Below are 14990 nucleotides of genomic sequence, written 5' to 3' on the forward strand. Positions count from 1 at the left end.
TGTATTAAAATGAAGATTAATTCAAAGGTTTTGGTGCTTATTGACGTGAACTTAGATCTTAAAGAACAACAAAATAGTTTGCACTCCCTCATTCAGACCTACCTTTCACAATAGCAAAGCTGACCTCTGGTACATGCAAATCTTCCAACACTGCCTAAATCACATAACAATAGAAGCAGACAGTGGTATACTTAAATATTTGTAATGGTCCTCATTTTTCACTGCTGCAATGTTTGGACATATAATGCTTACTCAGAGAAATGTTTAAATGTTCAGAGTTTATTGAGCTCCTAATGGGTTTTGTGCAAATAAAATGCAAACAAATTAAACTTTCCGAGGACAGCATAACATTGATTGATTTTACATGGCGATTCACGAATTGCAGGCTAATGATCTACTACAATATCTTCAAGCAGGAAATACCTCTGCAGATTAGATTTTCAGACTGGAAACTTTAAAAGGCTTGCTAACCCTGCGGTCGCTGGTGCATGCTGGTGGTATGTTTTTTGTTTTCATTGAACTGTCTCCAAAGAAAGAACATGACACTTACAGTTTGTGTTATGCACCCAGAGCAATTTAATAGTCACTGTTTGGAACAATAAAAAATGTCAAGAGTCAAACACGAGAGGAACATATTTATTTTTCAGCTTGAAGTACAGTACTGAGCCATGGATCTGGAAGTCTATTAACCAGATTGCCAATCACCCAATTTTATAAATGGATGTTAATTTGGATTTTTTTTATGCTGCAGCAGTTAAACTGTCATTTATATGTTTTAAAATCAGGCAAAGCTTTTCGGTCTCACAATGAGTTATTGTTACTTTCAGGGTGTGGTGCGATTATCAAGAAAATCAGATAACCAGACAGCTTACATTGCTTCAGCAACTTGCCTTTATGCTGTACTTGCTGTAAAGCTGTATTTTAAAATGTAGTAGTATGTAGAAAAAAGACACAAATGACTCAAATAAAATTGGCCCAATAACAAATTAACATGCCAGTAGTTAAATATAGTTTTCTAATACTGAATACAAGTGGGTTTAAATCCCAAGATCTTTCTTGTATGTGGGATACTCCCTGAATATTTATAAATACTGTATACTGAGTATTTTAAATACTGTGCATCAGTTTGTTAAAATGATCTTACAAGCAGTCATTTCATTTCTGATATAAACACATGATCTACACAATGAGTCTGAAGGCACACAATATAGGACATCCATGTCAATATTCGAACTGCACTCCAGTACTTGTTAATCCTCTTATACCACTGGTCAATGACATTTCGTCCTTTTGTATAGTGCAGAAATGGGTCATATAATGATCCGTCGCCATGTTCGGTGCGTCATCTTCCGTAACATGGATGGAGTGACGAAGTGAAATTCATCTCTGACAGCTTGTTTGTGACCCTTCACAAATCTCCAAAGGGATGCCCCGTACTTTAATAAAAAAAGTTTTTCAGTTTTAACACACATGTTACAGGAAGTAGATCACGAATGCCCTGAAAGGTTTCATGCCTGTCAGGGCATCTCCATGCTCCGAGGCCATGTGTACAAGATCAGGCGTGTGTTTTGAGGAGGATGACCTTTAAAAATGGAGGCAATTTACCTTTAAACCAAAAACAGAGGTCAAAAGAAGTACTACAGGGCATCCCATTATCAGTTTGAAAGGGTTAGGAACAGGCCTTGCATTTCCTATGAGGAGCGTGGAGCAGAGACACTTTCCTTCTCAAAAACAGTGCTTTGAGGACTGACTGTACACATGTAAAGATTTTAATGCTATCCTTTTTTGTGTAATTTGAGTTCTTATAAACAGCTAGATATAAATAAGATTAAACACTTTGGACGTAAAGCAATACATATATACTGTAAGGTAATTATTATACAGAAGAACATAAGACAATTTACGTATTGGTTTGGGTATTGGTTTGGGTAAACTATCTCCACTCATTTTAAGATTTTAAAGACTTCAGTCATGTCCCCCCTGATTCTTCTTTGTTCCTGGCTAAATAGATTCAGTTTTTTTCAGCCTTTCTTTGTAGCGCAGTCCTTGAAGTCCTGGGGATAGTCTGGTTGCTTTTCTTTGGACTCGCCACAGTGTCACTTTGGTGGGGTGTTGATTGCTTCCCCACACTGTGTGGTGTGTTTTAAAACATCCTGTGCCAGGTCCTCCATTTTTGTGAGTTTGTTATATGTTTAGGTCCTGGGTTTATAAAAACAAAACAAAACAAAACAAAATCTTAACAATAATCTGACAGTTTGCTTATAGAACCAGTAGGTGGTGCTGCAAAGAAAATAACACCACAAACTGAGGGGGAGTCACCATCTGGCAGTTTTTACACTTACATTCATTTTGATAGCTCCCATTCTTTTGCCTCTTACTTGTACTTGCTGTATCGGTTGATACCACCAACATATTTAGGCAATTCTGTGTCATTTTTGGTTTTGCTTTCTTTCTGTTGTGAGGTACAGTACAGTACCTGAATGTACTGTAAAATTATATTTGTAACTATAATACAAACACCTAATAACTGAATTACTTGTGTTTCTAAAGACAGTTTACCTCATAAAGGCCAGTTCTAATTTAATGCATTGAGTTTATAACAACAGTAGGGCTGTTACTGTAAGCTAGATGTCTCACTTTCCTTGCAGTTTTAAGAATGTATTTGTATAAATGAATGGGAAAAACACTCAGACAATTGACCCTGTCTTAGCAAGCACCATATTGTATCACCAAATAAGGGTTCAATCCAGCTAGTACTTGTTTTAATATAGTAGACCATCACATGCCAATACATACACCCCTCACAGCCCATTAGACAGATAGTGTTCATTACAATAAAGATATGGACAAGACTTATGTAACGTCTCCAGTAAAACCGTCCCTTATTTGTTTAATATTTCGGGGAAGGGGGGATTAACAGTTTGAGGCACAGAGGAAAGTATAGTCTGAGGGGGTTACATCAGTGAAACATATGATAATGATAACGCCAAATCGGAATATACATTATTATACAACTGTTTTTAAAATAAGCAGACGGTTTTAAGGGAAAAATATTTTTTAGTGTCTAACTGAATGCCAACTGTTTGTCGACCAAATCATTTTCCAAAATAAAAAAAGCAAACTTCATTCTTGCCTCAGATGTTAAGTATGAACAAGTATGTTTTTGTGGTAACGTTTATAATAGGATATGTACTGTGTCAAAAAAACTTGATTATGGGTTGTATACTTTTTTCTGTAAAAGACATCTTTTTCCTCTGCACTACGCAATTAGAAATATTTTCTAATATAAACCATATGGCTGTGATTTAAAATTACTTATTTATGGCAAATATATATGGTTAAACATCACTACCACATTCATGGATTTTAATATAAGGTTATGAACTACAATTGGTAAATAATAACTAGATGCTTTCTGTATATCCACAAACTGCACAGTCATGCTTATTTATAATTGAAGGTGTTGTCCTCCACATGAGACCAAGGCAATGTCTACTCTGTGGACATTCAAGAAGAGCTAGAGCGGATTTTCCTGTTTGCTCATTTGTGTATCCATTTTTCATTTGTATATTGTATGTGAAAACAGTTTTTGGCTGAATGCATGTAGTGCTGGGAATATAACCGTTTCCTCACTTTCTTACACGAATACCACACTGGATCTACAGTACTTTACACTCAACTGGCCTGTGGGCACAAATCCTGAGAGAGGAAAGTTGTACAAACACGCTGATTATACAGTTAGAGATCTCAGTTGGGGCAAAGCAAGCCAAATGTGCCAAACCATAATGGTGTTTAATGAAGAAAACGGTCCAGTTATTAGGTAGTCAGACAAGTATGATACTACCTGTAAAATGCCATTGACGGCCCGCATCCAAAGCAACACATGCTATTATTTATTTATTTATTTATTTAAATATGTCAGAAGAATAAAACCCTCAAGCTGTAAGTCACCAATGTTTCAGCATCATATGTAACGGTAAAAAAATTACAACCTGCATTAAAAAGATTAACACAGTTCTAAAGTGAAAAACATACTTCATCCTTTGTTTGAAATTTGGGTAAGCGCTTGACTGCCGAATTTCTCAACATAAGACTTAACGTCAAAGAACCTTGTTTCTAGAAAGGGTATGCATATTGTTTGAAATCAACGCTTAAGAAATATCTTTCTTGATCCACAGAATACAATAACTGAGCAATTATCCTTTATAATGACAATTCTGAACATACTGTAGCGATGTCAAGAAGGAAAACACAAGGCAAGCTCTCAAGGGCTAAATTAATTTTTATTTCTCTAACAAGTCGCATTCCAGCCGTGTCCACAGCTTCTTATTCTTTTCAATTCAACCCTGGTATCCAGCTCCCACTCCCTTTTACAGGGGAGTTGGAGAGAGGCAGTGCCCGCTCCAGCCAATCCGGAGCTAGATACCTCACCTGGCTGGAAAGTCCTAGGCTGGTAGCTGTGGGTAAATTCCCCAGATACACAGAACCTTCTAAAAGGGAGGGATCAGGGCCCCAGCCTGACTGCGGGTAACCTCGCTCAGTGGAAAAGTACAGGCTGGGTTCTCCCACTCACTCCAGCGCGCTGACCACGACGTGATCCGTGGGGCGCCCACTTCCTGGTTGGTGACAATCAGTCAGCGTGCTGGCCCCGCCCCTCTCTCAAGCCTGCATCGGGACCCGCCGTTACAATACTGTAGCGAGTCCCCTTTCTAAGCCTAAAGCGAAACCGATAGTTTTGTAGTAGTTTTGTGGTTTGCAGTTAACTTGGAAATAAGGGAACCTTTGAAGCCAAGACTTGCTAGTAATAATGTGCTATCTTGTTCTCAAGCAATCTGTACATTGTTTAGGTCCAAATTGTACAATGTGTAGTTTCAAAATGAGCCAAGAGCTAAAAGCTAAAGATCAAATCTAAGGAATTTGCTTTACGTTTGATTGCAGACCTGCTTTTTGTTAAAGTGCCCCCAGCTTAATATATGCTATCAACACATGCATGATGGAGAAACCATGTGCTCCACTTGACTTCTATATGATCCTTACCTAATGGCTAGAGGGTAGTTAGGAAACTTCCCATTTCATTCAGTGAAATACTGGTCCACTTACCACATAGTTTTACATATGGAATAATAATTTATCCATTTGGGTGTCCCTGCTTCAGGAATGGTCTGTTTCTTTTATTTCGATTAATTAAAAAATGTGTGACGAGTAAAGGGAATAAAAGGCACATGAGACCAACAACCGATGATGTTAAGAGAGTCATAATTAAGAGTATTTTCGTATTGCAATGTTGTTAAAATTAATAAGCTACCTATAATACTGAATTGTACATTACTTATAGAACAGTGGCTTTAAAAAAAAACTCTATTCCTGTGTATATTTATTGAGATTTGAATTTTTTAATAATTTGGGAACATAGTATTAGCTTTGTTACCGTGGATGACTTAAATTAAGAAAATCCAAGTGCTTTATAGCTCTATATTACATTACCGAAAATTGAACTCTATTTAAAGAAACTGGAAAATAGCCAGTTTGGCAAACAGTTCTTGAGTAATAACAGCACTGTAGTGAAGTTTATGAGAAAGGATGGCAACCTTCAAGCGAAGCCTGAATTGACTTGCTCAAGCTGAGGTAACTTTGACTTAATATGTTTGATTTCTGAGCATGAAAGGTATTTGACTCTAAATACATCGGACATCTTTGTTCTCCTTCATTTTATTTCCAGTCTGGCTACAATAAGGGAACCAATCAATTTAGATCAGATTAAATGTTCTTCTAGTTTAGACTTAAAATCATAAGAGTTTCATATGAAAAACAACAACTCTCCATAATCTTTAAAAACATAGAAGTCTGTTTATGCTTTACCATATAGAATTGTTCTGCTGGAATACAACAGAGACATACAGTAAAATCTATTCAGCTTTATAACACTATTTCTCTCAGAAATATGGTCTTACATTAGCATATACATATTTAGTCAAAGAAAGAAGTAATCCTCAGGTTTAGGACTTTTGATGTGTTTATTTATTTATTCATTATTATTTCCGACATTTCCTGCTCAACCTCTGTGATACAATAGATTCCAGTTAATTGCAGAACACATTTCCCTGGTATGGTATTTGAAACAAATGTTTATGGTTCTTTGGCACCATCTGAAGGGCAGAATATTCAAATAGCTAGACAGAGATCCATGTATGTTGGAGAACAGCACAGTAGGGTAGCAGGGATGTAGTCAACTGATAAAGCCTCCCAAGTAGTACCCCGGGTAGTTCGTCCCGTACCTCTGTCCCAAATCCCCCTCCTCTACAGGCACCGAGAAGCTGGAATTGCAGCCTTGAGGTTGGCGAACTAACCTCTTGTTCCAAAGGTTGTAAATTCACATTCAGTTAACCGAAGTCTCAGAAAAAATAGGAGGATAACTAAGTGGGTTCCCAACTCTTACCGCAGTGGTAGTGGCTGGCAAGGTCAGTGTTTTGACTGGCTGTGGCCATGAAGTCATACTTGTACTTTACTGCTAGAGAAGTTAAGATGGCGAGCAGCTTGAACTATCACTGAAAAGGTGGAGCATGAGGAGATAAGGTGGATTCTAACATTGTGCCCTGGGATTCCTGCATCTTGGCTACGCAGAAATGATTAAATACTGTACAGGTCTGGGCAGGGCTGTGAAAAGGCAGTCCAAGTGTAATACTTAAGCGATAGTGCTCATCGAAGTCTCTACCATGCGATAGTTGACCACGGCTGGAGTTATATGCCCCGAGCCGAAGGCGATGGCGTGAATGAAAGTCAAGATCATCTACCACATGGTAGAGCCTTCACTGACAGAGCACTATCGCTATTAGAACTATAACTACACCTAATGTTTCGCATTCTTTAAAAAACAGTTTAAAACCTTGATTTACCTTTTTTATGATTTGTTAGGTACCCTTCCACCGAGATGTTTTAGGAAAATAGTCCCAAAAACTTTTATAAAGGCTCATATAAATAAATTAGAGAAAAAATAACTTTATTAAACAAATAGCTTTTTACCTGTCAAAGTTGCTTACAGTTTATCTGGAAAGTTCCAGATGTCTGAATGGAGCAATATTACTGAACTGTCCGTGTCTCGGTTTGTTGTGGTTGAAAGATGCTTTCTTAGCTTCAGTTGAGCGGACAGGCTGTGACTGGCTGACTCAGCAGTGGCAGGTACAGGATTGGTCGCTTTTGTCAGTGCAGAGTATTAATTGGCTGGTTTTGGTGGATAATAAAACACATTTGGACCAATTGGACCCTTGCTTAGTATTTGCTGTCCAAAAGATGTGAACTGAACTTTCATTACGGCAAATAACAGAACCCTTCAATAAAAAACAAACTAATAAATAACACTGAAAACATTTCTTTATTTCAGCTAAAGACAATTTATAATCTACAAGCCTACAATGGTATTGGATGTAATTAGGGATGAATGGTGTACAAAATGTATATGTATCATAAAAAAATATGCAAGTGTATTCTCCTTTTCCTTGCTATTGAGTCAAAAAGGCAGAAATAGTCACTACCAGATCAATATGGCAGAAATAATAATGATTTCACCACAAGGTTGGCAAAGGTGTCACCATATATCTCTCAATGTTTACACTTTATTGCAAACACCAGTCCACCTTAAAATCATAATTACCGTGCTTAAAATAACCATCAATTTATTAAAGAGCTTTTTCCTAAAGGGCTTTGTTACACATTTTATTTAAAATATCTTGTCCACATTTGGCTGATTTAATCACAATGACAAAACGCACTAGGTGCTTTCATATTGGGGCTTCATAAATAATACCACATACGCAAACACAGAGGGAATGAATGTTTGTCCCTGCCATCTGGCCCAAGAGTGAAACACATAACCAGTCAGTGCTGAAACACTGACAGACCCTATCTGTGGCTTGCCATGCAACACTTGAAAACAGGCAGTAACAAACAAAAAAATAAATAAAATGACCACAGGGAGCGATAAACACAGAATACACTATTTACAAACATACAGTAGCACTCGAGAGCCACATGGCATTGGGGGTTATAAGATTGGACACAAAAGTGTTGTTTTTTTTTTATTTTTTATAACACATCTTTTTGGTCATTTACTTCTTTCTTAAATGTGCTTGATCAGGAGTGGTGGCATTATCCAGACTTCATTCAGAAAAAAAGCAAGCCCTGCTGCACTATCTCCATGTAACACATCACAAACCCCACATAAATGAGTAGCTATGGATCTGAGTAAACAGGAATATACAAGGCAAGTTAGAAGGCCCGTCATGAAAAACTGAGAGAATTTGGCAGATGAAGATTTTTTTACTTAAATGCAATCTCTAGTATACCCATTTCCTCAGATTACCATACAATGAAAGCCAGTTCTTTTGAGTCTTTTTTTTTTTTTTTAAAGTGATCTTATACACAGTACCTCAGACAATTATTCAGCTTAATTATTCATGATTTGCATTGTTTTTTGCAACATGTTAATTAAAAGTGTTTGAAAAAAGGCTTCTAGCTAACCAGTGAGCAACCTTATTGTACAGGTTTTATTTGTGTTTTTTTAATCTTCTAGATATACACTTTACACTAACATTAGAAAACAGTGCAATATTATTATACAATGTACACAACTCTTATAGAAGTTAGACTATGCCTTTTAACCTGAGCAAAACATCCTTAAGTAAAATAGTAAGAAGTCACCCTGTTTGTTGATGGTATTTGTACTGGCATTTGTTCAGAGAGCTCAAAATGTTGCCCATGGCAACCTGCATGGACCCTACATATTTGGTAAACAAAAGCTGACATTTACTATGAAAGGTTTATTCAAAAAAGAAGTGTAAAGTTAATAATGTAGGCAGTAGATCAGACTGTTTCTGCAGAAGACTGCAAGACTTAATGTCATATCAATATGGTTGCCACACCAGTACTGAGCACAAGAACATCACTATATTATGCACATAACTATATACTTGTTGCACACTCAAAGTCAGATTCTTTAAAATCAAGTATACTGAACATTTACAGCAGAATACAATTTCAATGCCAGTTATTTTATTTTGAGACCAGTTCATTAAAACAAAACAAAACAAAACAAACAAACTGAGCAGAGAACAAATGTTAAGCAGCTAAGATACAATTCTATTTCCTATGGAATGGCATCAACTTGTGCCAATATTAGAGCTTATTTCTTGTCAGCAACAGTATCTTCATTCCGCAGCAACGGGCATTTTGGCACCAACAGGCCACCGTACAAAGCTACTTCACAAACACGCGGTCAACTACTATGCTGACAGCCAAACAGGGAGCGCAAAAAAAAAAAAAAAAAAGGAAAGATACTTAAAAATAAAACAAAATCATTGTGTTTGCAGGTTCCAGACCTTCAAACATTAACAACTTTAAAACACAGAGAACACAAATGCTCATAGCAAATTACAAAAAAAGGAAAAGCGTAGTAACACTTAGCACTGGCACTTGCAGGAAAAAAAAGGTCATGCTAACATCTGTATTAGTTTAGATTTAGGGGGAGAAACATACTGTCCATGTCTACTCGGGCAAGCCTGTGTGAACTGCTGAAAGGCACGGCAGAATTGTTCCAACAGAACAACATCTTCAGAGCGGACCAGCAAACTGTCATGTATTTTTTGCATTGAAGAACAGTCACAGGGATGAAGGATGAATGACGGACCATCACTTCTTTCTCATTATGAGGAACACGAAAAGCAGCCACCAATGGCAAAAGGGAGACAAGGAAGGACACACACACAGAGAAGGAACCTAACAAAAACAAAAAAAAAAACAGTTCATTAGTAACAGCTTATTCTTTACCTGTAACTTCAAAAACGAATTCACAGAAAGTAAATTTAACAAAGCTGATTAATCATTGCTTACAGCCTAATCTGGAATGTTCGACTACTTGACAATTTGTTATTTTTAACAGTTTCACCTCAGACTGAAGTTTTCAATAGACATGTGTTATGTGATTATGTTGCATCTAACAGCAGTAGTTACAAGTCTGGATAGGCTAGGTTCACTGAATAGCTGTTAACTATTCAGGTTGTAGCCTTTGTTAAATGAGCCATGCAGTTGTGTAGATTTTTACTGGCCAAACTGCTGCCATAACAGCCCTAATGAAACAGTAATTAGATGCAATTTAAACAAACAAAAAAAATGGAGTAAATTAATTAAATTACTTTTTCAAAAGTGGTCACCCTCACTGATGTGTAGATTTGCTTGAAAATAGGTCAGCAAAACTAAACTAAAACCCTTCCTGAAAGTAAAGGTAACCCATAAAAAATGAGCGCATACAAGGGGGGTATAATCAAGATTGTTTCTCAAGTGCTTTTTCATCCTTTAGTTTAGTTATCCAGAATTAGACTCTGCTGAAGCCCATTTAAACCTGCCACACTGCAGATTCACTCGCTCTAGAGTAAGATCAGGAACTGACCTCAGGCTTCAAACTCCATCTACTGCAGATATGGCTTTAAGTGGGGTACGTGCTGCACAGGAAGTGAATCTACAGTGTAGAAGCAGGTCCAATGATCTTCACCCGAATCACAGCAAGAACTGTGTTTCTCCAATCTAAAAGTATTATATAGCTGTGTAACAAAAGCACAGGCTTATTTCTGATGAACGTGTTTCTGTGAAAATTCAGTTACTCCTCTGGTTTTGTATATCGGCCATTGCGGTAATGTCTGAGTAGAAGTATAATGTCTGAGAATATAGGCACCCCCCATGCCTGAAGCTGAGGGCAAGATGCTAATGTGGCATAAGCGCATGTAACTATCTGCCCAGTTATATGCTAATAATCAGCATACATTTTAAACTGTTTTATTCTTTATCATGCTGTGTGGTTTCCCTCTCAGAAATGTAACACTGATAAAATTCTCGCCATGTGACTTAATTGGGACTGTCACAGCGTTTTCTTGTTTAATTATTGAATTATGATAGTGAATGATGTTGCGTTCCTGGTAGTGCACTTAATGTTAGGTTGTCTGGATACCATTGTCAAATATGCACTTTGCCGTTTCAAATTTCTGAGATTTATAAAACTTTGTGAAAGTAGAAGGCTTGTTTTCACATTACAGTTGTAGTTACTGATACAAGAGGTTAGATTTTGTAAGCTTTTGCTGAACTAGCAACACTGAAAGCCAACAGTTACATCTTGCTAGTTACGTGTTCATCATAAAACCACACAACATAATAGCACTGCACTTATCCATGTTGGGTTAATGATGACCTGTAAGCTACAGTACATAAGGCAAACTGTATGTCAGTCAAGTAACAAAAGTAGAGTGCTGTCGACACTTACCAAACATACTTGTACGCTACCCTGCTTTTGTATCTACAAGCTGAACGTTTACTGGTATGGCTTCACCTCCGTAACCTCCCTTAGATTGCATTTGGTTCTGAATAGAGTTCACCTAGAGGAAGAAGAAAAGAAGATAATGGGTCAAATGCAAATGAGTGCTTTGACAGGCCACCACATTGTGCTTGTGTGAGTGAGTGAGTGAGTGAGTGAGTGAGTGAGTGAGTGAGGGTCTGTATGTGTGTGTGTGTGTGTGTGAAAAGACCTACCCCTCCAAAACACTGAAGGAATGTTCACATCCTCACTTCTTAGCAAGCTTCTCAGCAGGAGAGGTGCAAGCAATACAGATAAAGGCTGACCCCTTTGTTGTCCACACCATTTCATTCCCATTCAGATCAATCCTAGAAGCAGGGGTTCTTAGTAAACCACAGCAAAAGACTACTTATCATGGTATAAAAAGAGGTGCTTAAGAAATGTGGGAGTAGGGGTCAAATGAACATTTTTGTAATGAAAGACTGGATTGGGAAAGACAATAATTCAATGCCATCAAGGTGGCTCAATACTTTTACATGTTTTTACCAGGATGGGTGCCCATTAAGACCAATGTATTTTTCATTAAGAGAGATTTCAATCTCAACTCCAGGCATTGCAATCAGTTTACAACATAAGCATGTTGTTTATTTCAGTACCTCGTATATAATTATCACCTGGCAGGAGCATGCTGGAGGTTGATCTTGTGTATAATTATCACCTGGCAGGAGCATGCTGGAGGTTGATCTTGTTTTTGTGTAACATAATGTTCACCTTTTTCCAATACTTTTGATGTTGCCAGGCAACAATCCACACACATATTATGACTTACTGCAAAATATCAAAAAAAAAAAAAAAAAAAAAATCTCAATAAAAAAAATCCTCCAACTAATAACTATTAGATCAACTGCAAATTATGCATATAGTACACTGAGATATTTTTTATTAAACTCAACAGTTATTTTCAAAATACACAAACCAAGGAAAACGTAACCGCTTTTCTTAGCTTCTCTCTATACAAATCACCACAAATTCAGAGACCTGCTCTTCAGTTGCCATGCATCCTCCAGATGTCAGCACTGTAACATGCATCATTTTAAATGCAATATATGCATATAGTGGGATAATCAATTGGCCATTTTATACACGGGTAACGCAGCTTTACATCTAACAGACCTACAGTATTCTGTGATGTACAGGCAGTTGCTCTGTCAGAATTACCATTTACAAATACAAACTTGACGAGTGAAATTAAACTGGATTTCTTATGTAAACACTCCAAACATGACTTAATATTCAATGCAAAAGGACAGCCCAGGGCATTATTTGAACCATGGAAACTCCCACTTGAATACCTTTCTGCAGAAACCCACGTACATTTAACATACCAACAGCCAAAAATAACAGAAACTGTGTATAATGAGGATTTGAGAGATGGTGGTGAGCGGTTCTTTACTGAGAGAGTGGTTAGATAAGATAACTTCTAAGATTTGGCTGTTGTTTGAATTATGTATTGTGTGTCAACCAAAAAACCTAAAGTATGCCTCCTGCAGTACTTCTAAAAAAAGAAACAGTGCTGTGGTGCACTGGAGGACAACTGAGACCTACAATTTATGAGAAAGCCCCCCCTCCCCCCTCCCAACCAGGGTCATTTATGAGCAGTGCCTGAACTACTTCATCCATATTAGTGTCAACAGATCAAAGAAATAGTCCTCTATCCAATCACATTAAAACCTTCAGCATTGTTACATTACATAAACACCCTCTTCAACACTCCCTTCAAGTAATTAACAGCATTTAATAGGCTGTCTAAATCCACCCCACCACTGTATAATGGGAAGTGAAAGACTTACAGTTGTATTACTTTTTCTGTTTTTGATTCTGTATCTTCTGTAGGTAAACCGTGGCCTAAATAGTCAACCTTAAAACTGAAAACCTGCTGGAACTCAGACCTCTTTCTCCTGTATTTCTAATTGTGTGACAGTGGGTACAGTAGTACTTAGATCTGCCACAGTTTAGATCATTTAAAAGACATCAGTATGCCATTCTGGTGAAAAACATCCAGTAGTACTGTACCTGGTTTATCCGGAAACAAACAAACACAAAAACATTTTGGGTAAATATTTGTTTGCTTGCTAAGGAGCTTATTGGAGTCTCCTGTACTTTACTTTCCCACTGTCAGTGAAACTATAGCTTTAATCTGTTCTTGCATTGTAAGACAGACAATCAAACTTGGAATGTAGACGTAAAAGTCTGGCGCTTTAATAATGTAAACTAAAAGTGGTTTCATATTTATAAAGGCTTCTCAGCTTGAAGTTTTTTTTTGTGAAATGCAATCAAATGAGTTAAATATATATTTTGCTTTATTACTGAACAGTGTATTATCTTTGCAACTGCACTGTTCAAGCTGCTTAATGTTATGATAATGCATTTTTACTGTGTACAGTGAAATTATACATCTAGAAGACTATGGATTCTCCAGGACTGTAATTTATCACCACTCATTCAGTTTTCACCACTTAGATTGTCATCCCACCTCTACATGTTCACACACTCACTGAAATCATACCCCACACAAAGACCTCTACATGTTCACATACTTACTGAATTCATGCCACTGAACAGGTCTCCTGATCCCACATGGCCTGTGTGCACGAAGTTTGTTGGCTCCCCTATCATACTGCGGTCGATCCGCCTTCGCCGTTTCTGTCAATAGAAACACAACTCAATGAAGGTTAAATCATTTAATTCAAAAGGAGCATGCCTATACATACTGTGCACACACACACCCATATATACACACAGACAGATAACATCTGAGATGGTCAGACTTTATACTAGCAAGGGACTCTAGACTGTTGACTCAAGTATATTTGGTGTTTACTCTGATTATTATAGGATGACTTATTTCCTTGTTGAACAATTCTGTTTTTTAATACAAAAAAAACTTCAAATCAAATCAGTTATTAGGCTTAGTAACAGACTGCTGGACATGGACTCTTTACAACTACTGTATTACGTTACCACAGGATAACATTTGAATGGCAGAGGGATTCCACTTCTCATATGATTTGATTTAAAACTATTTGGTCAAATTAATGGAGACTAAAGCAGTGTACAGCAACAAAACACACCATTTCTAATTTCATGAGCAGTCTTGCAAATAGACACCTGTTTACACAGACAGATACAATACCATTACCACACCCTGTACTGCAGCTGTACCCGATACATGTTTGCACTGGAATCAGTTTTAGATGGCTGGGATTACAAGAACAAAACTTCAAATGCCAACTTTTGAAGTCATTCAAAAAATAATGTTATCAACATTAATGTATCTTGACCTGTAAAAAGGAACAGAGCTTGTACATTTCCTAAACGTCACAGGGATTTCCTCTGCATGTTCCCTTTATTAGAAATCCCCAGGTATTGATTTGATCGAACTTCAGCTTCAAAAGTCACATGAAAAGATGGTTTACTGCTTCATGTAAAGAGTGGGATCATGTGAGAGACAAATCATATGAGGCGACTCCTATGATGTGTGACTAAACAGTGGTACACATTCTGTGTAGCCTACACACAGAAATTAATACAGAGATGACAGCAGTTGGCAGTTTTCAGTTTCTCAGTCATTTTGAAAAAGGTAAATCCGGTCAGACCA

General features: G+C 37.3%; 1 protein-coding gene across 2 annotated transcripts in view; it reads right to left on the bottom strand.

Annotated features, from left to right (window-relative positions):
- Positions 1-7350: 7350 nt before the first annotated feature.
- Positions 7351-14990, bottom strand: part of LOC117409375 (CDC42 small effector protein 2) — a 58341-nt gene continuing 50701 nt past the window's right edge. For both annotated transcript variants that reach the window (XM_034920082.2, XM_058992298.1), the window contains exons 3-5: positions 13934-14035; positions 11303-11414; positions 7351-9768 (exon numbers count right to left, since the gene is read on the bottom strand). In XM_034920082.2, the coding sequence (XP_034775973.1) occupies positions 11319-11414; positions 13934-14035 (198 nt within the window). In that variant the 3' untranslated portion in view covers positions 7351-9768; positions 11303-11318. The remainder of the gene's footprint in view (positions 9769-11302; positions 11415-13933; positions 14036-14990) is intronic.

This window comes from Acipenser ruthenus, chromosome 2 (genome assembly GCF_902713425.1).
Source record: "Acipenser ruthenus chromosome 2, fAciRut3.2 maternal haplotype, whole genome shotgun sequence".
In the NCBI taxonomy this organism is placed as follows: domain Eukaryota; kingdom Metazoa; phylum Chordata; class Actinopteri; order Acipenseriformes; family Acipenseridae; genus Acipenser; species Acipenser ruthenus.